General features: G+C 43.3%; 1 protein-coding gene across 4 annotated transcripts in view; it reads right to left on the bottom strand.

Moving 5' to 3' along the window:
• The window catches only part of CHD7 (chromodomain helicase DNA binding protein 7), a 173,856-nt gene that overhangs the window by 23,180 nt on the left and 122,789 nt on the right, over positions 1 to 27,887 (bottom strand). For all 4 annotated transcript variants that reach the window (XM_038766762.1, XM_038766763.1, XM_038766764.1 and 1 more), the window contains 11 exons: positions 27,346 to 27,401; positions 22,943 to 23,057; positions 17,975 to 18,058; positions 14,358 to 14,495; positions 14,141 to 14,262; positions 13,072 to 13,315; positions 11,569 to 11,745; positions 8,597 to 8,740; positions 7,819 to 8,074; positions 1,827 to 2,037; positions 821 to 1,016 (listed from right to left, as the gene is read on the bottom strand). In XM_038766762.1, coding sequence (XP_038622690.1) covers positions 821 to 1,016; positions 1,827 to 2,037; positions 7,819 to 8,074; positions 8,597 to 8,740; positions 11,569 to 11,745; positions 13,072 to 13,315; positions 14,141 to 14,262; positions 14,358 to 14,495; positions 17,975 to 18,058; positions 22,943 to 23,057; positions 27,346 to 27,401 — 1,743 coding nt within the window. The remainder of the gene's footprint in view (positions 1 to 820; positions 1,017 to 1,826; positions 2,038 to 7,818; positions 8,075 to 8,596; positions 8,741 to 11,568; positions 11,746 to 13,071; positions 13,316 to 14,140; positions 14,263 to 14,357; positions 14,496 to 17,974; positions 18,059 to 22,942; positions 23,058 to 27,345; positions 27,402 to 27,887) is intronic.

Genomic DNA, 27,887 nt, shown 5'->3' with positions numbered 1-27,887 from the left:
AGAAGATATTCAATTGTAAATAACAGAAAAACAGATATGCGGAGAACACGATATAATAATACAATTAATAACTGTGGCATTTTTAAGCACTTATGTGTCAAGAAGTGTTGTAAGCACTGGGGTAGATACAAGTTAATCAGGTTGGATGCAATACCTGATCTTCAGGGAGCTCACAGCCTAAGTAGGAGGAAGACAAGGTACTGAAGTCCCGTTTCACAGATGAGGAAACTGAGGAATGGAGAAATTAAGTGACCTGTCCAAGGTCAAGCAGCGGACAAGTGGAAGAGCTGGGATAAGAACACAAGTTTTCTGACTCCCAGGGCCCTGGTCTTAATAATAATGATAATAGTAATAATAATGACAATAATGATATTTGTTAAGCACTTACGTGATGGGCACTGTACTAAGGGCTGGGGTAGATACAGGCAAATCCAGCTGGACACAGTCCCTGTCCCACATGGGGCTCACAGTCTCAATCCCCATTTTACAGATGAGGTCACTGAGGCACAGAGAAGTGAAGTGACTTGCCCAAGGTCACACAGCAGAGAGTGGCAGAGACAGGAATAGAACCCATGACCTTCTGACCCCCAGGTCTGTCCTCTATCCACTATGCCAAGCTGCTTCTATAGATACACTAAGAAAGGTCGCAACATTCTTGCAACTGTCTCTGAAAATAAACTACACACAAGCTGACATATTAGCTTGCTCAAGTCCGGCTGAAAACTTTACAGATTCCTTTTTTTTTTTTGAGTGGGTCACTTCACAGTCCCAGCAAAATGCTTTGAAAAGGAGCAGAATGTACTGCCTCTTGCGGATTTACCTGGAGGTCATTTTGGGGATTCCAGTCTGAATCAAAGATGATGCAGGTATCAGCAGCAGTAAGATTAATGCCCAAGCCTCCTGCCCTGGTACACAGGAGGAAAACAAACCTATCCGAGTCGGGCCTGGAAAACCTGTCGATAGCAGCCTGACGGAGGTTGCCTCTTACCCGGCCGTCGATTCTCTCATACGGGTACCTGAAAGAGACAGGCGCTCTGAGAAACTCAGATGGTCCTTTTTCAAGGCCACGGTATGCTCAAACACCCTCACACTACTCTGCTCCTAGACTCACAGGAGCCAATCGATCGAGCGATACCATTGATCAACTGAGAGGTGTTTGAACCTGCAAACATTCATCCCTCCATCCTCCGCAGATGTCCACGTGGGTACCTACATGCATAGCGATGGCAGAATTTCTAAGCCAGAACCAATCTGTACCCAGAAAGGATTCTCTTTCTGTTTTCTTGTTTTTAGATGTCCATTGAGCAAAGGGAAGATTTACTCTCCTTCCCTATCCAGCAAAGCACTTCTACCATGAAAACAGAAAGGATTCTCTTTCTGTTTTCTTGTTTTTAGATGTCCATTGAGCAAAGGGAAGATTTACTCTCCTTCCCTATCCAGCAAAGCACTTCTACCATGAAAACAGCCTGAGGCTCCGGAGGATAACGAAAACCTACATTAACTCATGAAAGTCAACTGGAAGAGAGGAAACAGAGCCCACCAAATCTAAGTGCATTCCCTCTTTAGCGGATTAACCACAAGAGAAATGTCATACAACTTGGCAGCACTGTGCGTTTTTTTTTTTTGGTTGTGGCTGTTGTTTGTCTGTTTAGTTCGTGTTTTCATCAGATCACCGCCTAGTTACAAAGTCGAGGGTTCAAGCTTCATCCCCTTCATTGCAGCTGCCACTTCTAGGTTAAGAACGCAGGACCCTGTCAAGCGATTAATGTATTCTCAAGTTGGAATCATTTTCGTTTTCCTCCCATTTTTAATACTGTTGCCCTCACCGTCTTTGAATGAGGTAGTCTTCCAGTATGTCCAAGCAGCGCACCATCTGGGAAAAGATAAGCACCCTGTGGCCACCAGCCTTCAGTTTGGGCAGCAGCTTGTCAATCAGCACTAGCTTGCCAGCAGCCTGGATCATTGCCTGGAGCTGAAAATCTGGAGAGTCGGCATTGTATGTTTCTTTAAACTCTTCCAAAATTTTCTCTTCAGCACCTGCAGAGATTGGACAGCATTACGTGACTACTGTAAAAGGTTTTATTACTAAAAACAATGAGCTCGCTTTCTGGGCCCGATGCAAGCTGCAGGAACGTCACATGCGACACACTCATGTTTATGGACAAAAATCCATCCACTTAGCCAAAGCTAAGTCTCGGCACAAGAAACATAAATGCACAAAAGGGATCAACGTTTTAAGCATAACACATTTAGGGGTAACACACACACACACAAGCCTCCCCCAACCCCGACCTCCTCCTGCTGCCCACCTCAACAAATGAATGTTTGCTGTCTAGAACCAAATTCCAACAACAGACGGTCAGCCAGAATTAACAGGAGAAAGCTAGTGGGCCAGATACCTACTGAAAATTTGGAAGCTACATTATTAAAATGAAGAAATGTTTACAAACCGAATGAAAATAAGAATAACCAAAATCTGTTCTAACATTAAAGAAGCAGGAAATCCCCCCCTCCCACCCACCCAAATCAGAGTAAGCCGATTGAAGCCTCATCCCATCAGGTGTCACTCGAATGAGACAAAGAAAAGCTTGTGCTTCGGGGTTAACTTTGGGGATTTGTTTGCAACATTCACCTTCTATTGTGATTTCCTCTCTCACTCCATGTGTTCTTTCCTGTCTGAATTTTCTGCTAGGAGCTAGCCAAGATACACAACTGCTCCCTAGAATTAGTCAGAGGTCTTTTCTTTCCATTGTTTAAAATATTCCACCGAAAACCTCTAGGCTTGAGGGAAAAAAAAAAGCCACTGTCAACCTGCCCTGGATTTTATTTTGTGCTCATATGAAAGTGTTGTGCTCGCAGTTCTGGACTCGTATTCTCTTCTTCCAAAGAACAAAGACTTTTCTTCCTAGACTATTCAGGCATACACAGGCTAAGCTTCCTTACACTGCTTAGGTGTCTCTCAACTGAGAATCCTGGCTTCATCTCCGACCACCGCAACGGGAGATGAGGGGTGTAGCTTTAATTCGATCTTTGGCCTGGCAGCCTGAGACAACTAATTCAAATGCCAATTAGGCCAGTGATTTTATGTGATCTGGACACCTGTCCCTTAGAAATTTGGATGGAGGACACAAAAGACTCCCATCTGATGGGGTATTTTTTTTCAGTTATTACTAACTTTATGCCAGGAACTCCCAACCCCCTTCCCTTCACCACTCTAATTTTCAACATTTCCTGTAACTACATGTGACATAGGTATGGAAACACCAGGGAACTTTTCAAAGTTAGAGCCAGAAAGGATATGCGGTATCTGCTCGGGAACTGTATTGTTGCAATAGGTGGGGGTTTTGTGGTGTGATGAGCTACAGCCAAGTTCACTGAAATTCACATGGGAAATTTACTTGGGTCAAAGTCAATGGGCAAATCCACTCGTTTGGTCAGCGAAGACATTTGTGTGTATGCAGGCTTTCTTATCTTATCAAGGAGAAAATTAAGGGTACTTAGACATCAGTCCCTGAGTCTCAATGCTTTGTGTCACCGGGGTCTTCAATAATGGGGTCTCTGGCATTTTGTGTCACACAGGGCAAAAGTATGAGAAGACCAATTCATTTGGACTTGATACCCCTCCCCCAACACCTCAGTAAAGAGGAAGGTGTATTTTTACAATTTTTTCCATAAAATTCCTGGGTTCCAAGTTGGGAGGTTTTTTTTTTTTCTTTAAAAATGAATGCCATCAACAGGAAAGAGCTTTAATTTTAAAAGCATCCGTCACAGAGCAGAGTGGCTGGGAGTGGAAGACAATGAGCCCAGCTGCAAGGAAGCTGCACACCTCCCTAAGTAACCCATTTCAGGGACTAATAACCAGCAGCAGTAGCAGAAGTTCTTCTTTGAATCTAAATTCCTCGTTTTACAGTTAACAACTATTTTCTCTGATTCCTTAAGGAGCAGCAGCATGACCTCTTGGAGAGAGCACAGGACCAGGAGTCAAAACACCATGGTTCTAATCCCAACTCTGCCACTGCTTGCTGTGTAACCTTGGATGAGTCACTTAAATCCCCTGTGCCTCAGTTTCCTCATCTACAAAATGGGGCTTAAATACCTGTTCTTCCTCCCATATGAACTATGGGTCTCACTTGGAACAAGGGTTGGGTCTGATCTGACTGCATCTACTCCAGTGCTGGGTACAGAGTAAGCTTTTAACTACCACAGCTATTATTATAGGCTGCGCTTCTCAAGGCTAAACAGTAGCAATTCTTTAACTTTTACTGATAATCCCTCAATCATCCTTAGCTCTCTTCTGCATTCACTCCAATTTCTCCACATTTCTCTGAGATTGTAGGTCATGTACCACTGGAATACTCCTCTGGATGCCAGCATGACTATAAAGGTATGACTATCTTGCAGTTCTCTCATGCTTGAAGCAGCATGGCCTAGTGGATAGAGCATGGGCCTGGGAGTTAGGTGGTCATGGGTTCTAATCCCGGCTCTGCCACTTGTCTGCTGTGTGACCGTCGGCATGTCACTTCACCTCTCTGGGCCTCAGTTTCCTCATCTGTAAAATGGGAACCAAGACTGTGAGCCCTATGCGGGACAAGGACTTTGTCAACCCAACTATCTTGTATTTAACACGGTGCCTAGAACAGTGTCAGGCACAGAGTAAGCATTTAACCAATACCATAATTATTATTATTATTATGCTCTACTCCCCAAATCCTCCCATAACCGCCTGAGCTCAGCCCATCTTCTAAGCCCTCCTAAAAATCTCACCACCTTCAGAAAGTCTTCTCCGATCAATTCCCATCATCCCTAGTTGTAACCTTGTGCTTAAGTATTTATACTCTTCCTCAACATGTTTCTACGCCTCACGTATATTTCACTTGTACATTCGATCAGTTATTCTGATGGCTTATTGGCTCTACTACCCATCATATCCATGTTCTTCCTCCTGTTCCTACTGGTTGCAAATAACTTTGTGTGTTTGTCTCCTCCCATTAGATGGTTAGCCACCTGAGGGCAGGGAATGGGTATTTTGATTCTGTTGCATTTTGTGAAGCCCTGAGAACAATGTATGGCACTTGGCAAGTGCTCAATAAATACCCCTCACTATTCTTTTTATGTATGAATTACTGTTGTCCATATTTGTACAGTAGTAGTAATAGCATTTAAGTGCATACTGGGCACAAAGCACTATACTAAGCTCTGGGAGGAAAAATTCACAGGTGAGAATGAAACACAGTCCTTGTGGGGTTCACAATCTAAAAACTATTTTGTGTTCTGCCAACAAGGTTCTTTTCAATTAAAGCACTAAAAAAGTCATATACTGCTCCTGGGCTAACCTTTTAGCTTATTCTAACCCCTAGATCTATTTCTCTTGAACTTGCACACAGCCAATCCTTATCACTTTGAATCTGTGCATGGCATGTATCTTCTGCAAGTGTATGTGTCCCTCTTGAACATAATAATAATAATAATAATGGCATTTATTAAGCACTTATTATGTGCAAAGCACTGTTCTAAGCACTGGGGAGGTTACAAGGTGATCAGGTTGTCCCACGGGGGGCTCACAGTCTTAATCCCCATTTTACAGATGAGATAACTGAGGTATAGAGAAGTTAACTGACTTGCCCCAAGTCACATAGCTGACAATTGGCGGAGCCAGGACTTGAGCCCCTGACCTCTGACTCCAAAGCCCATGCTCTTTCCACTGAGCCATGCTGCTTCTCTCAACATCATCTTGCTGGTTTCAACTATTTTTCTAATATGCCATGGTTACCTTGAATTCCAACCTGATCTTCCAAAATGCTATCCCTTCTAGCTTGGAGTCATCTGGGAGCCTAATGAATGAGCACACTTCCTTTTCGCCATCCAGGTCGCTATGAAAATCTTCAACACTGGATTCCGTATCATCCCCTGTGGAACAGTCCTCTAGTCCCCTGGGTGGACAACATCCCATTAGCAACTCCCTGGGTGTCCTCCACCGCACTGCACTAATTGACTGTGTCAATTAGTTGGACACAGTCCCTGTCCTGTATGGGGCTCACAGTTTAAGTAGGAGAGAGAACAGGAAAACTGAGGCATGGAGAAGTTAAGTGACTTGCTCAAGGTCACCCAGCCAACATTTGGCAGCGTTGGGATTAGAACACAGGTCCTCTGACTCCCATGCTCTTTCCACTAGGTCAAGCTGCTTCTCCTTCTGCGTCACCTATGTACCTGGATTTGTCCCCTTTAAGCAACTGATATTCACCCCACCCTCAGTCCCACAGCACTCCTGTATATATCTGAAACATATTTTAATGTCTGCCTCGCCTTCTAGATGGTGAGTTCCTTGTGGGCAGGAATTGAGCCTACCACTTCTATTGTACTGTACTGTCCCAAGCACTTAATACCTGCACAGGATAAGTGCTCAATAAATAGTGATTGATTGACTGAACTTCTTCCTCTTTCATGCCACTAGATCCCGGGGCTTATGAGCACAAGGGGAGCTGCAGGAAAATGGGAAAAAATACTAAAAACAGCAATAAGGGGTGGAATAGGAGAGGCTGGGGTGTGTGGACTCCTTGGATGCTATGCAGTGTCACCAAGGAGGGTGAACAACATCACCATTTTACCTCCGATGAAGTGAACGCTAGCTTTCCAATCACGGACCTCTCAGATGCAGCAGAAATTTAGCACTGTGGCCATTTTACATCTCTGCACCTGACTGAGTACACAATTCTGCGTAATTTGGCTAAAAGGAGGCTGTCAGACCTTGGTTCAGGAATTAATCCCTCATTTCAAATATTGCTCCTATAAAAAACTGGTTCTCCTTTACAAGTTCTGACTTACAATTCAGTTTCCAGGAGCCAATTGTGTCCTAAGCCTGAGGATGCTGTAGTTCCTCTTCTTCTTCTCCCATGCCCAATTCCCCTCTAAGTATTCTTGACCCAGCTGAGCCCAAATAATGACCTGGAATGCACCTTTTTATGATGACCAAACCCAATAAAAATATTCTGGATTCCCAGATGAATTTAGGAGTGCCAATTCATTTGCTAATTACCTGTCATCTCTTTCCACAATACACACACAACCGAACAAATGAAATTCCTTACCTATTACTTTCACACCAGAATGATTTACTTAACACCCCAAACTCACAAAATACTGAGGGGAAAAAAATTAATCACATGAATCATTTTGTGAAGCTAAAATGTGAAAGAATGAAAGCATTCTTGGGGTGCTGGGGCCATATGCATTAGGGAAGGACGACTCAGCCGCTGAGTTCTCCTTAAACACAGAAGTTACATTCTTGCAGAACTCGCACTAAGGGGAGGTCACGTTGTACCCCTTAAGCCTTGCCTAAAGAAAGCCAGCTTGATGTACACGGGCAAACATACACTCAGCAGTATAAACTGGAACTTGAAGAGTGTGTGTGTGTTTGTGTGTTTTCCAGATTTCTTTTGGCTTATAGTATGGTATTTAGACCTACAGAATCCCTAAAAGCAGCAGTTTGGTGTCACAAGCATACATTAACTCCTTGTATATGTGAATGTGAGTATGGGGACATGAGGGATTGTGGTGGAGAGGGTCCAGCCCCCATTTTCCAATGAAACAGTATTTCTCACATACCAATTTTGCTATTAACGAGCTCTAAGAACAAATCTGTAAGCATTCAAGAGGCTGTTTCTAAACTGGTATCTAAAGACCATTTCATTAGAATCATTAACCTACAAGTGGATAAGAGCTTGGGGGAGGAAAATAAAATCCACAAACCAGTCATTACCGCTACTGAAATCAAACTGCGATACAACCAGAATGAATGATGATTCAAAAGGAAAGGCTCACCATTGATAAGATATGGATGATTGCAGCACTTCCTTAATTCCATCATAGTGTTTAAAAGGTTGGGGACATTAGCTTGACCACCCCCTTTGGAGAGAAATGTAAAATTCTTCTCAAGGATGGCACGGTAGTACTTCTTCTGAATGTTTGTTAACTCAACTTCAATAATGGTTTCTTCTTTGGGGGCCAAATTCTTTTCTACATCCTCCTTAAGGCGTCTCAACATCATTGGCTTCAGAATGGCTTGAAGCTTTTGCACCTAAAAAAAATCTTTAATGAATAGATGCACAATGCTTGTGTTTACATTTTACAACAGAAAAATTTAGTAAGGTACAATGCATCTTCCACATGGCAGAAAGCCATGTGATTTTGATTTTCCTACTCCCTCCAAATCCCCCCAGACCCACTTTGCCACAATTTTTAGATGGAATAATTCTGTCACTTTGATTCCAGTTACGGAGATGGAAAAGTTATTCAACATGAAATTTCATAAAATCAATTAGTTGTTGAACTTCAAAGCTCTTTCTTTACTTACAATTAGCACTGTGCTCTGCTCACAGTAGGTGCTCAATAAAGACCGTTGATTGACTCCACTCAATCGGGCATCAAGCATACCCTAGTTCAACTCAGAACAGAAATCTGCACTTGCTTCAACCATAGTGCCCAGGGAAATTTGGGGATTTTTCTAGCACACGAGGGTGCAAGCAGTCAAGACTGGGATGATTTTACCTCTGAATAACCCAGCTGATTCCTTAAAACACAGCATACATGAGATTACTACCTGCTCTTCTGTTTTCAGATCACCAAATTCTTGCATGAAAGTGGTTTCAGATGGAAAACGGCTTGGTTCTAAGAAATGAAGCAAGCTGAAGAGTTCTTCCACAGTGTTCTGTAACGGAGTCCCTGTAAGTAGCACCTTGTGTTCCTAGAATAATAGTTTATATATATACATTTTTTTTTTCAAGAAGGTCATTGACAAAAAAGAAGAGGTTACAAACATTACTCCCTAAAGTCAGACCTGAGCCTCTCCAGATTTCTATTTCACCATCTCTCCTTTCCCAGCAATTCTAACTCATCCCTCAGTCAATCCGTTTTTGGTGAGTACCCCCTGTGTATACGGCCGAGGACATCACCCCCAAGAAGCTACTGTTTTGATCTTGGAAGGATTTCTTCTCCGGGAGTCAAAAACTGTTGGTGCTCATTAGTTGATATTTCCCATTTCATTAAGAAACAGAAAATCACTTCTGCCGGCTCAACACATCTGTAGAGTTCAATACAGCTACTACCAGTTTCATTGTCACTATCAACACGTGCTCTGAAATACTCCAGGACAGTAAGCTTGTTGGATGTGGGAGCCAATGAATGAACTCATTTAGACGAAAAGGAAAAAAAAATTATAGCAGTGTTCATTATGGTGAGGGCCCATGCACTTTTAAGGGCAAAACTTCTAAAGGCCCCTATGATTTAGGGCTAAAGTCGGCTGGTAAGTAAGATGTCAGCCAACTGCTTATGTTTCTAAAGGAAATGCCCGCCAAACAATTAATCTCGATACTGCTGTAAAGACAGGCAGCTCCCCACAAGATTAAGCCAGATGTTTTAATGAATTGTCACCACTCTGGTGATTCCTGGAGCATTCACACAAGCCAGAGCTAGTCTCCTTTGTAAATACTCAGCACAGCCTCCTCGTCGTCCAGTACGACATTGGTTTTCCCGGGGGGAACCATGGGAGCTTTCCACTGAGGGTTTTTTGGAGGTATGCAGTAATTGAGGCACCTACTGTAACGTCCTCCTAAACCAGTATCCGTCTAAACAATGTGGTGCTTCACCACAATGATACTCTTAACCTCAGAGCCACCTCCTTCAGAAATGAAAAATATAGTTGCTCTTCTTTGAAGACAACATTACAGATGATCGCGACTCATATATGAGAGCTTTGTAGTGGCGATGATAAAATCAAATTCAGGGTCCACAGTCTTGTCCGCATACTCAGTGTCTAAAAACTGCCAACATGGCTGAGGTTCTTGTTCTTATTGGGTGAGAAGCAGTGTGACTGAGCGGAAAGAGCATATGTCTGGGAGTCTGAGGACCTGAGTTCTAATCCCAGCTCTGCAATTTTCCTGCTTAACTTCCCTGCCCCCGAGTTCCATCTATAAAATGGGGATTCAAAACCTGTTCTCCCTCCTCCCTTGGACTGTGAGCCCCCCTGTGGGAGGGACTGTGTGTCCAATCTGTCTACAGTGTATCCATCCCAGTGCTTAATACGGTGCTTGGCACACAGTAAGCACTTAAATGCCACAATTTTTATTACTTTATTGTTTTCTATTTCTACTCCTAATCTGCCTGAAACCTATGCTCAACTGTAACCATCCTGTTCCTGATCGCCGCATGCCAGAGTGGTCTGTTTCATTTTGTGTAGTATTTGTGTACTAAGTGCTAGGGTAGATACGAGTTAATCAGATTGGACACAGTCACTGTCCCATATGGGGCTCACAGTCTGAATCCCCATTTCACAGATGAGGGAACTGAAGCACATAAGTTAAGTGACTTGCCCAGGGTCAAACAGCAGACAAGCGGAGGAGCTGGGGTTTATCACACACTTCCCCTTCCGCCCGTGGGGAAGGGCACTGGGTCAGACCAAACAGTTTCAATACTAACACCATAGCATTATGGAGTAATGGTAGTATTCTCAGAACAGTCAAGCTTGCTTATGAGTTTTCAGAGCCCACAATGTCAAACTCTTTGATAAGGAAATCTCCAAAATACTATTCATCGAGAGAAAACGCATTGTTTAAACACCCATAATTTTCGTCTAAGCAAAGAGCTAAAATTTCCATAGCAGGAAAGGGTATTATGAGCAGCAGCGGGAATGATAATAGAGGAAAACGAAAAAGGACGTGTGAGAAAAAGTCAGGAGAAACTACTAGAGAAGGAATTTATAGAAGTCCATGAAATATATTTAACTCTTTCTGCTCTCCCTACCCTCCCCCAATTCCGACTGATTTTATGCCAACTGGAAGAAAAGCAGGGTTGTGAAAACTATATCTACTTCTATTAATCAATTTTATATTGTGAAATTGAGAATCAGCATGGCCCAATGGATAGAGCACAGACCTGGTAGTTAAAAGGACCTGGGTTCTAATCCTGCCTCTGCCACTTGTCTACTGGGTGACCCTGGGAAAGTATTTACCCAGCACTTAATACAGTGCCTGGAACATAGTAAGCACTTAACAAATGCCATTATTCTTTTTTAATTCTACTAAGACAATCAATTTACCTACTGAACGTTTGATCCCTTTTCTTAACCTTATGTGGAACTGACACAAATTAACTGCTTATTCAGTGATATCTTTACGAACTCTGTTAGCAATCAGAAAATCCAAGCTAAAATTGTTAAACAAATCCATTCTATTTAAAACCATGGAAATGGCATTTAAAGCAGATGAATGAGGACAGGAGAGAGGAAAAAGGCAAAGAAAGAGGAGAGGCGAAGGCTATCTCATATATATATATATATATATATATATATATGCATATTTAATTAAGGCAGGACAGGAAAGAAATAGGGAATGTTTTCCACTGCCTTTCATTTATTGAGAGCCAGCTCCCCAGAAACTGGAAGAATCCTCTTCACCTGCACCTGTCTCTGGCCAGACTTCCAGACGGCTACTACCGGCAAGAGGAAAGTAAGCTCCTAAAGAATTGTTCTTGGCACATCCCACCCAGAGATTTGTTGGAATTTATCTGAATACTGACCAGGTCCATCATCTTGAGCCCCTCTAAGAGCTTGCAATTTCTATTTTTCAGTCTATGCGCTTCATCGATGACCACACAGCGCCACGGAATATTGCGCAGCTCAGGGCAGTCCGTCAAGATCATCTCGAACGTAGTGATGATAGCATGAAACTTGTATGACCCCTTTATCACTCGACCCTAAAAGAACAGGGACAGTGAGAATGCAACTCTGGAAGTTTAATACCGCAGATGAGACTGGTTAAATCAACGCACAGGGGAACAGAGGATGTTCGACTTCTTTTTGCCAGCAATCTCTTCTCGGTACTTGTTTTAAAGCGTTTTCATTATGCTTCCCGGGAACAAAGGGCTTCTACAAGTCTCCAGATATTGGGGTTCTTAAAAGAAGGGATGTTTTAGCTTCTGTACTGCTTGACAATGGGCCTGGCTTGGAGGGACTGTAGCCTTTAAATTTCCTCTCACAGCTCCACACCACAGAGGTGAAAGGCTCAGCACTACCTTTTAACCGCCTACCTTTGTGCCAGGCCCGATATAAATAATTTCACAATTAAGCTCTGTACTCGCTTAAGGCCCCAAAGGAGAACGGGCAAAGAGAGAGAAAAATCCACTCAACAACTGTCAGAAACAATGACAGGATGCAAAACCCCAAACCACACCTCAAGGACCTTTTCCCCACTTAAGGATTTAATTTGCAAATCATCTCTTAGACTTAGGGTCAAAATGCCTGCCCCCAACTCGAAGAAGCACACACCCAAAATTACCACCTTCCATCTAAAATTCCCTTTTTTGCAAATATTATCCTCCTGTCCTTTCCTTCCATTCATGTGCACTGTCCTATCGATAGTATCTTACAGAGATGCCCAAAATAACTCATAAAGCGTGCAGCTGATTCCATAATGCAATGCACAATCAGCTTCTGCAAGAGCCCATACAGCTTTGGGAATTTGCATATGTAAATATTTTGCATTTCAAGTAATGTGTCCTAATGAAAGGGCTCTTTTATTCGCAATTAAACCTCTCTCCTAGTCCCTTCTTCACAAAACAAGTGATTAGTGTAGTAGGGCATCAAATGTGCTTCTGTGACCTCCCTAACCAAATCAATTCTTTCTTTCTCTCCCTTCCCTGCAACAATCAGGGAGACTGATGCTCTTTAAAATTTAAAAACACAAAAAGCAAAAAACAACAACAACAAAAAACCCACCACAGACTTGGCGATATGGAAATTCCATACAAGAGGAAGCCTAAAGTTCCCTAAATCTAAAGCAATTGCTTAACTAGCAAGTTTTTCTCCTCTAGACTGTAAAGTTTGTTGTGGACGTGCCCGCTAACTCTGTCATACTGTACTCTCCCAAGTGCTTAGTACAGTGCTCTGCACATAGTAAGCGTTCAATAAATACCACTGATGATGACGACGACAGTGGTGATGTCTAAGTTCCCCTTCCCATAACTTTCGAAAACACACACTTCAGCATGTCTCACCACGGGATGGGAAGCAGGTTACTTTACCTGTGGATCTTTGAAGTACATTTCATACAACTGAATGGTCCGCCGGCTAGCTTGACTCCCATGATAAACGACCACATTCAACTCCGTCCAGGTCCGGAATTCCCTTTCCCAGTTGGGAATTGTGGACAATGGGGCAATTACCAAGAAAGGGCCATGGATTCCTTTCAAATATATCTCATAGAGAAATGTAATGGACTGGATAGTCTTTCCCAACCCCATCTCATCTGCTAAAATGCAGTTTCGTCTGGAAAAAAATAAATCCACAAACAGAAGAGTTTTGTGAAATCCTCTCATTATAAATAATAATCGCTGTCATAATCATAGTAATAGCTTGCTGTTGTGAACACATGTGTTCTGCACATGTGTGGGCAAGATGTTGAAGCCTCAGCACTCCAGAAGCCAAAAACGGAGAAAGGGATCGGTGGTCACAGGTGGCCCGAAGGGGAAGATAAATTTGGGAAGCAATAAGATGGGCTGGACCTTGGGCAGAGGGGATAGAGGCAGGCAGGCTGGATCAGTTTGGGAGAGAGGAAGAGGTTGGCAGGAGGGCTCAAAAGCCAGAGATTCGAACCAGGGGCAGGAGAAGCCGGAGGAAAGAAGGCGAGGCAGGTTGGATCGGCAGGGTGAAAGCAATGAGACGGAACAGAGATGGGCAAGGTAGAAATGTGTTGAGGGGTTGGGGAGGGGACAGAAGGAGGAACAGAGGCTGAAAGGGGCCCGGGCCACCTGAGCGGGACAGGCCGGCAGCAGAAGCAACCAACATAGAGAACAAGGATTGACACCCTTTAATCCACTCAATTTTCTTACAGGTCTCAGCTAGTAATAATGCAGGACCAGTGAAGCAGGGCTTTTGTTTAACCCTGGGATTTACCAAGCTCCTCTCAAGCAGAGCAACACATACACACTCTTCCAAAAAAAATCGAGGAAAAATACAACAGAAACATTTTAAAATGATCATATAATGACTAGGTTTAAAAAGATGCAGGGGAAATTTGGTTTCTAGGCTTTAAAACAGTGCGCTTATTATAAATGGAGGTACAGATTTCTGGAAGAAAGAGGCACTACGTACGTGTTGTACCAATTGAAAAGAAGCCAGTTCACTCCCTCCAACTGGTATTCCCTGAGTTTGTTATTGTTTTTATACTCCCTGGAACTCTCCGATTTCTTCCAATCTTCGGCAGGAGGTCGCTCCTGTTTCAAATATAGCAAATCCCATTAGTGGTTTCTCGAGACCACGCTACTCGGCTATTTTCAAATAAAATCTTCTGTTGTGAGCCAATCCTTACCACACGCTCTGTTTCTGGCTGCCTGGACATCAGTTTCTCAAATTCTTCAATCTTTGCTTGGTCTATGTCCTGCTTCAGCTCCCAAGTACTGTCTTCATAAGGAAGCGAACACCACTTCACCAGATAATGAGTCACAGGCTTTGTTAGGATTGAGGGTAAATAAATTAAGTTTAGGCTCATATGCCAAAACAACAACGACAACAAAAACCCCAACTTAGAAAAGACCGTCCCCTCAAATTGAATTAAAGAAATTTCCAATTTACCAGAGCAATTCACTCTAACATTGCTATGCCATATTATCAAACACTGTATTATTCATTTTCACAATGTTGTATGTATGATAAAAAGCTACCAGTTTGATAGTCCTTGGTTAAAAAAACAGAAATTCAGTCCTCACAAAGATTATCAGAAGAGTGAAGAATGTCAGCCCTTAAACTTGAGTGTTTTTTTAAAGATTGATTCTAAAATAGAACATTACAAAATATTTGAATGTCTCTTTTTTCACTCACCCAAACACTCAACTATAGCATCTGTGTTTTACCTCCGATTGACCCCCCTGCAATTGTAAAGAATTAATAAAGGAGCAGAGGTAAGATTAGACTAGACTAGAGGTAAAACAATAGCCCAAACAGAAAGAACAATTAAAGATGATTCAAACATTTGCATCAAAGGGAATTCTATTCTTCTCACCAAGGCCCCAAACTTCCCTTCTGTTACAGTTTGATACTTAGGGGATCTGCATTAACTATTTTCCCATAACTAGGGGATCATTCATCGCTGCCGCTGCTGTGGAAGACTAAATGATTTCCTGATTTCACCCCAGATCTGGGGAAGAATTGCATGCCTCTCCTCTCCAGCATGGGAATAAGGGAAAGCTCAGTGGGCGGAGCTACAGCCTGTGAATTGGGAGCAACCTGAACTTCCGATGAAGCCTGTTCCAAGCTCCAAGTCTAGAAGTCTTCAGTGGAATGTCAGGCACAATCTTTTTGTTTTTTAAATGATATATGTTAAACTCTTTACTATGCTCCAGGCACTCTGTTAAGTGCTAAGATAGATAGAGGCTAGGCAGGTTGGACAGAGTCCATGTCCCAAATGGGGCTCACAGTCTTACCCCATTTTACAGATGAGGCACAGAAAAATTAAGTGGCTTATCAAAGGCCACACAGCAGACAAATGGTGGAGCCGGGATTCGAACCTAGGTCCTTCTGACTCCAGGCCCGAGCTCTATCCATTAGACCACACTGTCCACTTTAACCTAGAGGACCTGAATCTCAAAGAACTGAAGATGGGGCTCAACTCCTGCCCCTAAAGATCTCAAGAATAGTTGTGCCCAGACTTCACTGGCCTCATGATTAATGCACTTTCTTTGACCCCATTCTAGTCATGAGGAAAGGAAGGGGATATGAACCTACTGATTAAATATCTAGGTAAAGACATTTTCGGCAGTTTCGGCAGTTTTCTAACAGGGGCTGTGTCGAACAGGCACGGGCTTTGGAGTCAGAGGTCATGGGTTCGAATCCCGACTCCGCCACGTCTGCTGTGTGACCTTGGGCAAGTCACTTAACTTCTCTGAGCCTCAGTTACCTCATCTGTAAAATGGGGATGAAGACTGTGAGCCCCCCGTGGGGCAACTTGATCACCTTGTAACCTCCCCAGCACTTAGAACAGTGCTTTGCACATAGTAAGTGCTTAATAAATGCCATTAAAAAAAAACAACAAAAAAAACCGGACCCTCTCACACTGGGCCAGATTCTTCCATGTAAAATGCTCTGGTTAAGTGCAGAAAGAAGGGGAGGTGATGCTCTCCTTTGCTGAAACACATAAGAAGCTTCACAGTGGCTGGGACTGGTGCACTGAATAGGGCAATGCTTACAGTCGTGGTCAGATGATGGGCAAAAGGCCCGCTATGGCGATTCAGCTATCAGTGTGCTCACTGCTATTATGCTCCCTCCCACATCTTCTCAAACGTCGGTGAGGCCTGCTGATGGGGTCCAAGGGGGTCGCAGTAGTGCTAGCTCCTGCTCAGAAAGTGACTCCTTATTGGAAGTTGACCTGAGGCTATTTCCAGTAGAAAATTCAAGACAGTGGCCTAATGGAAAGAGCATAGGCCTGGGAGCCATAGGTTCTGGGTTCTAATCCCGGCTTTGCCACTTGTCTGCTATGGCCTTGGGCAAGTCATTTCACTGTGCCTCAGTTTCCTCATCTGAAAAATCGGGATTAAGACTATGAGCCCCATGTGGGACAGGGATTGTGTCCAACCTGATTCACTTGTATTTACACCAGCGCTTAGTACAGTGTCTGTCAAATACTAAGTGCTTAGCAAATACCGTTTTTTTAAAAAATGGCAAGTTGGGGTACAGGGATCTGATGGTATATGGGAGCACCCTCAAAGAGCTCAGACAGGAGAAGACGACCCAACGTGGCAGAAAGCACTCAAAACCTCTTCCACAGAAAACCTAAGTGGAAATAAAAAGTCTCATCTCCTATCCTAAAAGCAAATGAGTGGAAAGCGTCCAGTGCATTGGCTGACCCCTCCTACACCAAAAGCGATGTCTGAATTTTGAAGAGGTATCCGGTCCACACTGATATCAACTTGTACTTTCCAAGTGCTTAGAACAGTGCTCAGCACACAGTAAGTGCTCAATAAATATGATTGAATGAATGAATGAATGAATACCGATTCTCACTGTGGCTTTTTGGGCTTTGCCCAGGAGGTGCTAAAAGTGACATATAAATCAAATCTATCAGGCCAGTAAGCTTGTGCACGCTCTCCTCTAGGAACTAAAGCCCCTCGTCTGGGACATATTGCATCCAGTGGGGGTTTGATAAATAACAGTCCTATTACACCTCCCTAGACGTCACGTCCACAGTAATCACGTAAATTTTTCAATTGAGTTTTTTTAGGACAGACGAATCCCTTGTTCGGGATCTGAAGCCTAAGAAATTCGGGGAATGGCTCTTTGGAATTGCCTCTCCCCTCCCACTAGGAAGGACGATAGACTTTGCTGACCTCCAGGCCCAGGGTCAGTTTATCAGCCGGCTGGCCATTGGGAGAGTTGTTCTTTAGCCTTGCCTCACATGAGACTCCAACTACTTGGTTTACTGCACCTCGGTTTGCACTCCTTTGTCTTGGGGCAGAGGTTCGACACAGAGGTTTGGAAGCACATTTAGAGAAGGAATGATACACTCTTTCCTATTCACCCTTATTCGCAAGCTGCCAGTGGATTGGCTTCATACACGAGGATGGCTTACAGACAGAAAGCTCCTCAAACCAAATGTTTTACAAAGCCTAAATGTTTACGGCAGCAAGAGCGTGTTTTGCTACAAACTATCATTACAGAGCAGACGGTTAAAAATAAGGTAACGAGAGGCAGCTCAACTGAGGCCAAATGAACTGGATCTCCAACTGGGATTTCGCAAACTAGTTCGCTACGGAGGTCTGCAAAGCTTTTTGGGTTCGTCTGCCGTATTTTGTGCAGACACACATGGATGTCACCCAACCAAATCGTGGCAGTACCACACTTCATCAAACGAGCTCTCCAAAATCAGCATCTAGTAAAATGGCTAAAAAGATCAACCCCAGCTGATACAGCTTCACACCATCTGTCCTCCTTTACCTCGCCATTATCATCCGTGCTACGTGCAAAATCCATTATTCGATCAACTTCTACATAATCGGGATTAAAAAGCTCATCTTCAATCTGCAGGAGGGAAAATAAAATCAAAAGTTGAAAATATTTAATTTTCCTTTTATTTCAGGGACCCCTCCCTTTTCCTAAGCAACAATATTTTGGGTCATGGCAACAAAAAAATTTATATTTGGCAAACTATAGCATGTTAATTGAAATGCTACAATTCAGCAAGATCATTCCCCGTGAGGAAATCAGACTTCTCAGACTTTGTTAACTGGGCCTCTTAATTACTGTGTGAAACCTTTTACTGTGAGAGAATGTTTAAGAATATTTTAAATGAAGTGTGAAATTACAATTCACTAATGAGCAATCGAAAAGGCTTATGGCATGCAATGCATTTAGCATTCTTGAAACTACAGCTTGCAATAAAGAAATTAGAGCCTTGTACACTAAGTGCTATTAGATTATCATAACTACTAGAGTTGTCTGCATGCCTTATAAGCACCACTCACAGAATATTATTTCAAACTGGAAAACCAACATTCTGAAAATGTTACAGGTTGCTTCAGATTTTGGTAGGAAAACAGCCAAATCATTTGTTAACTCTTCTTCATAGATCAATGTAAGTACTTTACAAATCAATTAAAATCTTTTCTCCTTGTTACTTTAGCTTTCATCAAGTACACAAGTGAGTATAAGGGAAAAGAAACCGTTAAGAATAAAAACAGTCCAAGGAAACATAAATGATCAGGCCCTTTATCTTACATTCTAAAATAAAAGCATAACTAAGGGACACCTAACTTATCTAGAGCAAAGAGAATCACATGGAAATTGAAGAAATAGAGCCATCCTAGGTTCTCCTTAAAGAAAAGTCATTTTAGTTAATAAAGCTGTTTGAGAAAACAGATGAGAAATGCTTTATTCTAGTGCGCACCCACGGTCCACCAGAAACATGACCAATAACCAAGAGTATTAAAGTAACCCAGAATTATTAATAGTCAAACCAAGTGCCAAGACCCAACAGTTCCTCTCCACGAGCTACCCAACAGGGGGTCAAGCTGACCACATAAGAGGTAGTAAATGTTGAAGGACCAGGGCCTGCACAGGAAAACACAAACAACCCTCCTTCTGGGTCTTTGAAGTATAATATTTGGAGCCACAATCATTCAATGGCATTTACTGAAGCGCATATTGTGTGCAGAGCACTGTACTAAGCACATGGGAGAGTACAGAGGTCACAGACATGGTCCCTGACACAAGGAGCCTACAGACTGGAGGGGGAGACAGACATTAAAATAAATTACAGGTGGATAATTAAGTGTTGAAGGGTTGGGGCTGGTGAATATCTTGGTAGAGATCCAAGACCCAATACAGAAGGGAGGGAGAATAAGAAATGAGGTCAGCAGGGAAGGCCTCTTGGAGGAGTTGTGATTTTAGCAGGGCTCAGAAGGTTGGGAGAGTGGTGAACTTTTAGATATGAAGGGGGAGGGATTTCCAGGCCAGAAGGAGAATGTGGGCAAGGAGTCAGCAGCAATTAAGACGGGATCGAAATACAGCAAGTAAGTTGGCGTTAAATGAGAGAAGCATGCGGGCCGGGTTAAGTAAGGAAATCAGCAAGGTATGATAGGAAGAGGAGAGCTGACTGAGTGCTTTAAAACCAATGGTAAGGAGCTTCTGTTTGATGTGGAGGTGAATGGGCAGCCGTTGGAAGTTTCTGAGGAGCCCGGAGACATGGACGGACTATATATATATATTTTTTTTTTTTTATAAAAATGTTCCGGCCACTGAGTGAAGTATGAACTGAAGAGGCAGAAGGCAGGGAACTCGGTGAGGCGGTTGATGCAGTAGTCAAGGTGGAATACAATAAATCATTGGATCGGTGTACAGGCAGTTTGGATGGTGGGGGGAGAAAAAAGGGGGATTCCAGAGATGTTGTAAAAGACAGAACCAAAAGCATTGGTGACAGACTGAATATGTGTGTTGAATGAGAGAGATGAGTCAAGGATATTGCCAAAGTTACAGGCTTGGGAGAGAGAAGACACAATGGTGTTGTCTACAGTGGCGGGAAATTCTCAGTGTGTGTGTGTGGGGGGGAGACAGGTCTGTTTTTGACACTTTAAATTTGAGGCATCAGAAGCACATCCAAGCAGTGATCCCCTGAAGGCAGGAAGAAACGTGAGACCACAGAGAAGGAGAGAGATCAAGGCTGAAGAGGAAGATTTGGAAATCACCAGCATAGAGACGGTAGTGGAACCACAACCAAGAATGCATGGCTTTTATCAAATGCTGAAAAGGTTCACCCTGGGAGAGAGGTATTCTCTCAGGTATCAGGGCTCTCTTGAAACATTCAGCCAGTTTTCAAATGCAAAAATATTGATTTATTTAAAACTTGACTGTGGCCACGGGACCTCTCCCTATTATAAATGAGAAGCAGCATGGCCCAGTGGATAGAGCCCAGACCTCGGAGTCGGAAGGACCTGAGTTCCAATCCTGGGTCTGCCTCTTGTCTGCTGTGTGACTGTGGGCAAGTCACTTCACTTCTCTGTGCCTCAGTTACCTCATCTGTAAAATGGGGATTAAGACTATGAGCCCCATGTGGGACATGGATTGTGTCCATCCTAATTAGCTTGTATCTACCACAATGCCTGTCACACAGTAGAGAAGCAGCGTGGCTCAAAGGAAAGAGCACGGGCTTTGGAGTCAGAGGTCATGGGTTCAAATCCCAGCTCCGTCAACTGTCAGCTGTGTGACTTTGGGCAAGTCACTTTACTTCTCTGTGCCTCAGTTCCTTCATCTGTAAAATGGGGATTAAGACTGTGAGCCCCCCGTGGGACAACCTGATCACCTTGTAACCTCCCCAGCGCTTAAAACAGTGCTTTGCACATAGTAAGCACTTAATAAATGCATCATCATTATTACTATTATTATTACTAACAAATTCCATAAAAAAGTACTACCCTAATTGAACACTGACACTAAAATTGTTCTGTAAATGGTGACTCAGATGAGGAAGGTGAAGAGCAAGGGTGTGGTGGGAGAGGTGGGAGGAGTTAGCTCTACAGCAGGGGTTCTCAAACTTCCTCAAACTGACAACCTACTAAGGACTCACATGACCCGCTGTGCCCCACACCACCGCTCCATCCTAAGAAAAACCCATTATTTCTCTTGCAAGCTGAGCCTGGCTTACTGTTCTGGGAGGGAAATGGCTGGGGTGTCGGAGAAGAGGGAAGGAAAGGGGCAGCAGGCCTGCAGAGGTAAGGTGATGAGGACGCTTGAAAGGACTGAGGCAGGCCTCCAGAACCCCATTGGAAATGCCACCCCTGGGCAGTCCCTAATTGGGGTCACAACATTTTAAACTCAACTGCCTTCGGCACATCATCTCAAGGGTCATCAGGAAGTGTGGGGGCTGAGACTGGAACCCTTTCCAATCTCAGTCAGCGAGGAAAATGGTTCTGGAATGGTGGGTTTTTTTCTGTGTTATCAAAGAGTATTTAGCTTTTGGGTTAAATTTTCAAAATTTGTTTCAGGTCCCCCCACGTGAGGTAGAAGCCATGTCACTGGGATAGATTGATTGAAAATGATAACTAGTAAGGGGATACACACACACGCGCGCGCACACGCACACGCCAGCACCCAATCAGGTTCGCTTAAACTCAGACCTTCCCCTGAGCCTGCAGCATGACCCACGAGGCGAGAAAAATCTCACTCTGGTTACCGGGGCTCAGGGGTGCAGCGTAGTTACTGGCACCTGAGAGGATCTTTCCAGTCCTGCCCAACTTTTGGCTTTGGGCAGTTCAGTGCTCTCCAGGAGTTGGTACGGGTCTGGGTGGAATTGCCAATTTCAAGCCCATGCAGAGACAGAGAGCCAATAAAGATACAAATGTCCCAGCACATTGGGCCCCTAACCCACCCAAGAAGGACAAAAAGTTGATAATTAAACCAAAGCTGCTTTCCAATTCCAAACTCGGCTGCAAACTATCCCAAGCAGGCCCTGGAAATCCAGAGGTCATAGGCACGGTCACCACCTTGGCCTCAAAAGGATTTTGCATCACTGAAGTGAATGAATAAAAATACAGTACAAAAGACATGAAACCAATCGAAAGGAGGGCTTTCCTTTTTAACTCTGGGGTAAAGGAGGGAAGCTTCGCAAATGAGAAAATCTGATCCTGCACTTGTGTTATTTGTGGCTCTAAGTGAAATTAAATTGGTGATCAAAAGCTCAGAGTCCCCAGTGGGCAGTAAGCCAAATCACAGAAAAATGCTGGGCATTTTTCTAGCATAATTGGCTACTGTGGAGGGGACCTGGAATTGCTTGTGAATGGAGGCTCCCTCTTTTGCTCTGGGTACAGTGGGCTTTTCACAGCCCTGATACAACCCAGAATGTACGGAACAGGCAGAGTCGCCAAAGACGACATGACAGCACATTACTACTGCAAACTGCATGTTTTACTGACGTTTTTGTGCCCAGAAAGCAATATAAAATACCCCCCGAAGAAAGCCCTTAAAACTTCAACCAAGCACTGACTTAACGATTCTCTTCAACTTGCACCTCCATTTCACTTGTGCAGCTTTTGATTGCTACTTCTCTCAAAAGACCTTTTGTTTTCTAACCTTCTCTTCATTAAAAAAAGATCTTAATCAGAACATCACAACTATTTCCACACAGCACATATAAGACCAGTATCTTTTAGAACAAGCAACAGGAAGAGTGAGAAACTTCCTGTTTACAAATTTTTGAGCAATAACCAGTTACTAGAACATAAGAAACAGCAACAAATGAGGCAAACCAGCCCATCCTGATAGTTTAACTGAACTTAAAAATTCTAAATTTAACACATTAGGGCAAAAGCTAACTAGCACCCACCTCACCCTTGTGAACTGATTTCAGCATTTTTTAGACCGTCCTATAAAACCTACCAGACCACAAAAAACATGTGAGAAAAGTCAGCATACCTCTGAAAGGAATTTGTTCTGGCCCTGCTTTGCTTTAAAACGCTTAATCTTTTGTTGGATTCTTTTGTCTTTGTCCAGATCTTCTACAGATGCCCACTGACAATGAAGGTAAGAGCTAAAAGAAGGAAAGGAAAAGAAACAATCTTGAAAAATATGCCCAACTCCCAACCTTCTGCCCTTCACCTTCACAGGAGCATGACCCAAACAGTCAGCCAACTTAGGTAATACCAATAACATTCCCCTTAAGACATAGCTGGACATTGTCGAGGAACGGTTATTGATATTTGGAAATCCTAGGGGGAAGTTTTTTGCTGGGGACTAAAGTATGATGCCGTTTTACCTACTCGACCTGACAATGTTTTCTTCTGACTCTGCCACCCACAGCAACTGCAGCCAACCAGTGCCACTGCGGCCACCCCCAGAGCTAAGGCAGCTAGCTTTCTTCTTGCCACAGAACCAGAGCCAAGTTTTGCCCAGACTGGTCGTGGGCAAGCCCATCCACTTGCCCCTTGCTGCCTGCCCTTTTCTCAGGTAAAACAGTAAGGGTGACAGGCGAGGAAGACACACTTAAATCTCTTCTTTCCTAGAATCTTACCTTCTGACGGCTCTACGTGGCAGGTCCGTGAGTACGTACCTTTTTAATTTGGGGGATTTTCAGGACCCATATTATCCAGATTTTGACACGGCCTGGGGTTCAAGACTGAATCGGGGTGTCCTGCTCCGAAACCCAACTTGGGCAGTGCTCTAATCAATTAATCTACAGTTTTTGCTGAATGCTTACTGTGTGGGCAGGGCACTGTTCTAAGCTCTTGAGCAAAGTAAAGTGGTCTTTCAACCAAGGTCTTGCAAGCCCAACTGAATGTTGGCAAACTGGAAAAATGCCAGCTTTGGGGTGTCCAGTTCCAGCAACTCAGTTCCCAGCTCAGCGGGCTCAGACGAGGCACATTTCTCCAGAGAGTGTCCCAGTTGCGCTCCACGGACAGGAGTGATACAGCAACAAGCCAGGCCCAGGAGCTTCTGAAAGGAAACCTAGCCCTGGCTCGATTCCCGTTAACTGGGCTGAGATTTCCGATCACTTAGTGACTGCACTTTTCACGTCCTGATAACAGCCCACTCTGCACACCTCCACCCGGGAAGGGGGGGGTGGGGGGGAGACGGACAGAGGAGAGGAAAAAAACAGCTCATGACCAAAGTCACAGTCTTAGTAGATAAACATGAAGGGGAACTTTAAATGCAGTGCTACTGAACATTAGGTTGGTGAACATAAGATCAGTCTAAACGACAAGGTCTAATATAGCCTCAGAGTTGTTCTAATACAAGGTGGAATCAAAACATAAAGAAAACTGATCAATGTCCAATTTTGAAGTTTATTAGCAGATACCGGTCTCTTCTTTTTAGATGTGTGTGTGTGTGTGTGTATGTGTGTGTGAGTGAGTGAGAAAGTAGGGCTGTCCTTCGAACTTGAAGGAGGCACCCTTGATGGTAAAACTCACCAATGGGTGGTATGTGACTGAAAAGGCCAATACAGGACCCCAGCTACATTGTGCAAGCACAAAGACTGTCCTTTGTTGTGGTGATGTTTGATGTTTGCAGTGCCTGGTGCTGTTTTCACTTTTGCCTCTGTGCCTTTAGCTCCTTACAAAGCAAGAGCTTTGAGAAGAGCCGTCACTTTAGCTGTAACCTTGGGTTAGAGGTAACTTCAGGACGGCCAGATGGGCCCCTGTGGACCCTCCTGAAGGCAAAGGGCTGTGTCCCAATTAGCCAAGGCTTCAAACCTGCCTTGCTCTTGCTTGTGATGGCTTGGTCTTTGCAAGTTGTAGGGACATTCAAAACTGGATGGTCACTCCCAGAGAGGCCTGCACATTAGGTCACTTCAGGCAATCACATTCTACGTGAAATTGTTCAGCATCAGACCTCAGTGTGTCCCACTTTGCTTTCCAATGCTCCACTTCCATTAATTTCTCCCTAGGGCATCCTCATGACAGCCATTCAACCAAGGCCTTCAACATCCTTACATATAAACTCAATCTCTCATTCCTCTAAAGCTCACTTTCCCTCCTCTGACCCCTGGGCTCATGCTGTTCCCCGAGGCCATAGCCCCCTCCTCACCTTCTTTCTCATTCTTATATCTACCAGACTTGAGGGCTCCCTCCATCTTCAAACCTCTCCTAAAATTCCATCTCATCTAGCAAGCTATCTTCAATTAATTCCCAAGTAATCTAAATTGGATCAGCCTACCAGCCAACCCTAGCAATTATATACTTACTATTACTAATAGTAGGCTATTTCTCTTCAGGACTCTGTATCTGCATACATTCATTTGTACATTCAATTGTTTTCCCTATCACTTCATCTTAGCATATTCTTTCCACTTCCTGTTCTTCCTCCTTAATTAGGGTACTTGTTAAGCACTGACTATAAGCTAAGCCCCACACTAGGCACTGGGGAAGATATATGATAATCAGGTTGGACACAGTCTCTGACCCACACAGGGGAACAGGAATTGAATCCCCATGTTACAGCTGAGGAAACAGGCCCAGAGAAATTGCTCTCTATCATTCCTTACTTTGACTCCTACTATCTACACATATTTTGAATTGCCGCTTCTCCCTTGAGATTGGAAGCACCTTGTAAACAGAGAATTTCTGATTTCTTTCTTTCCCCCAAGTGCTCAGTAGACCCTTAATAAACTCCACTATCACGGTATAGTCATATGAGTTACAGTTGCAACAAACACCACTTCCACACCAGTAAACTACAGCCAGTAGTCACATTGGGCCCTTTCCTTGGGATCTGAATGAGTCAGGCTCATTGATGCTACTGGTCCAGAACCTGATGACATCTGGAATAGTTCCAAGACCTACATCTGTATAATGGTAGAGCAGCAGCATTGCTACTTCTATCCGTAAGTGTACTTTCATCTTGATGCCACACAGATTTCAGACTGTGATTGTTAACCCCGAAAAGTTGCACTGGTTTTCTTGATGTAGAAGAGCTACTTGAGTGCCAGTGCTCCATTCTCAAGGGCCACGCTAAGCTTTGATCTGGGTATTGCCAGTAAGACTAGTATATGATCTCCATTTTCTGAACTCCAGCTTCTAATTCAGAGCCCTGTCCTGGCTCTATGATGTAATTTACAATCTGAAGCATTTATTTACGTGGGTATTTCAAGTACTTCATTTGCACAGTACTTTCTAAATGGCTGTCTTGAAGGCATTCATGAAAATTTGAGGTCTATGTAGATGGGAGCAATTTCCCAAAAAGACTAGCATTGTTTCTTCTCATAGGTATATTGGTTTCAAATTGGTATGTGGCTGTTTGACAATGAATTCAACAAAACAGGATCTGTTCTGCCTTACTGTTGCACTTTTTTGTTCATCTGCACTAGTGGGGTGAAAATCGGAGAAAAGATGCTCGGACAAACCGTCACCAAACTATCCTGAGATCTTGTCAACTTCTGTGAAGCACTTTTTCTAAAATTAACACAAACCCTATACAACACTGCATAGCCTTCCACTGCCTAATCATTGGTCTTGACTTATGTGTTTTAAAGCCTCAAGGCAATGTGGATTATGCTGATGACAAATTTATCCTAAAACGGCCATGTGGCAAGACATAATCTGCTGGACTCCATTGTGACTTAAACAAAACACCCATCCACAATAATCTGGGGAAGTATACGATTAAATGGTTAATAGCCCTAACCAGAATTTGGCAAACAATGGAAAATAAAATGCTTCAGTTGCTGCCAGTCGTTTTTTTTCCAGTTTCCTTTTATGGACAGTAATAAAGGTAAGTGCCATCCATGAACCACATTACTTGACAAAATTATTTCTGTTTATCCTTGGGAATTGCACATTTCATTGGGCTGCTTCCAAATCAGCCTCCATGAACTTCTACAAGAATAAATGACTAAAATAACACTCTCCATCTTTAAAACCTCAGTGGGGCAAGGACCTTTGAACATCCTTCCCTAATAATAGAATTTTCATTTGGACTACCTCCTTTCCAGTATGAATAGGATAGAAAAAAATATTCTCCAAAAGAGCCTACTTAAGCATTCATTTCTTTTCACACTAGAGATTTTGACAGCTGTGGGCTACTGAACCTTTTCAGTTACGAAAAATCCAATCGAACATTGAGTAGACAACATTTTCCTTCTTTAGGTCAAAGAGAAACTTTTTCCAGATAAGATCAATTTCAGAATAGCTTTCATGCAAGAGTTGACTGAGTACTTTCCTACAGTGGTCTCCATTTCATCAAATAATTAGTTTCAAAAGTACTGAGTGATCACTTTTCTAAGGGTGAATTTGATCTCATATTTGGGGCCTTCAGATGTACGTTTATGCAAACAGCAACAACAAACTGGACTTTCTCCCTTCGCCCCCAGGACATTTACTTACAAGTTTTTGTATTTCACATAGAACTCCTCTACTTCCACGTCCTCTCCAGAGTCCTTCTGTAAGATAAGAAAGTTTCAGGCATATGTATAAAACCATCTACTGGGACATTTATCGGTTAATTATTCCTTTCTAACTCGAGCACTGATTTTGTGTGTGTGTGTGCACGTGTGCCTGTGTGTAAGCGCCAATGGCAGCGGTGATGAAAGCTTTTTCCATGGTGAGCATGTTGTGGGGTGGATGGGGAGTTAGTGCAATGGGAAAAAGTGTTTCCTAGAGTAGCTCACTCCTGTACATACAGCTCTGCTTACTATAACTTCCAAGACATGAATCATTTTAACTCCTCCCTAACCACATGCAGCTTCATTCACAACAACCTGACCCCAAATCTGGCTTTCTGCCAAACCCACAGCGTTAAGTAGACGCCAAGTGTACCATTTTCTCAGGCAGCAGCCAATTAGCAACTGCACTCCTGAATGCCATATGTATTATTTTTGGCTGCCTCATGGCAACTTTAGATTGTGGGTTTTGTAATGTTTTAAAAT

This window comes from Tachyglossus aculeatus, chromosome 25 (assembly GCF_015852505.1).
Source record: "Tachyglossus aculeatus isolate mTacAcu1 chromosome 25, mTacAcu1.pri, whole genome shotgun sequence".
NCBI lineage: Eukaryota > Metazoa > Chordata > Mammalia > Monotremata > Tachyglossidae > Tachyglossus > Tachyglossus aculeatus.
Note: the sequence above shows the minus strand (reverse complement) of the source record. Positions and strands in the feature narration are given on the sequence as shown.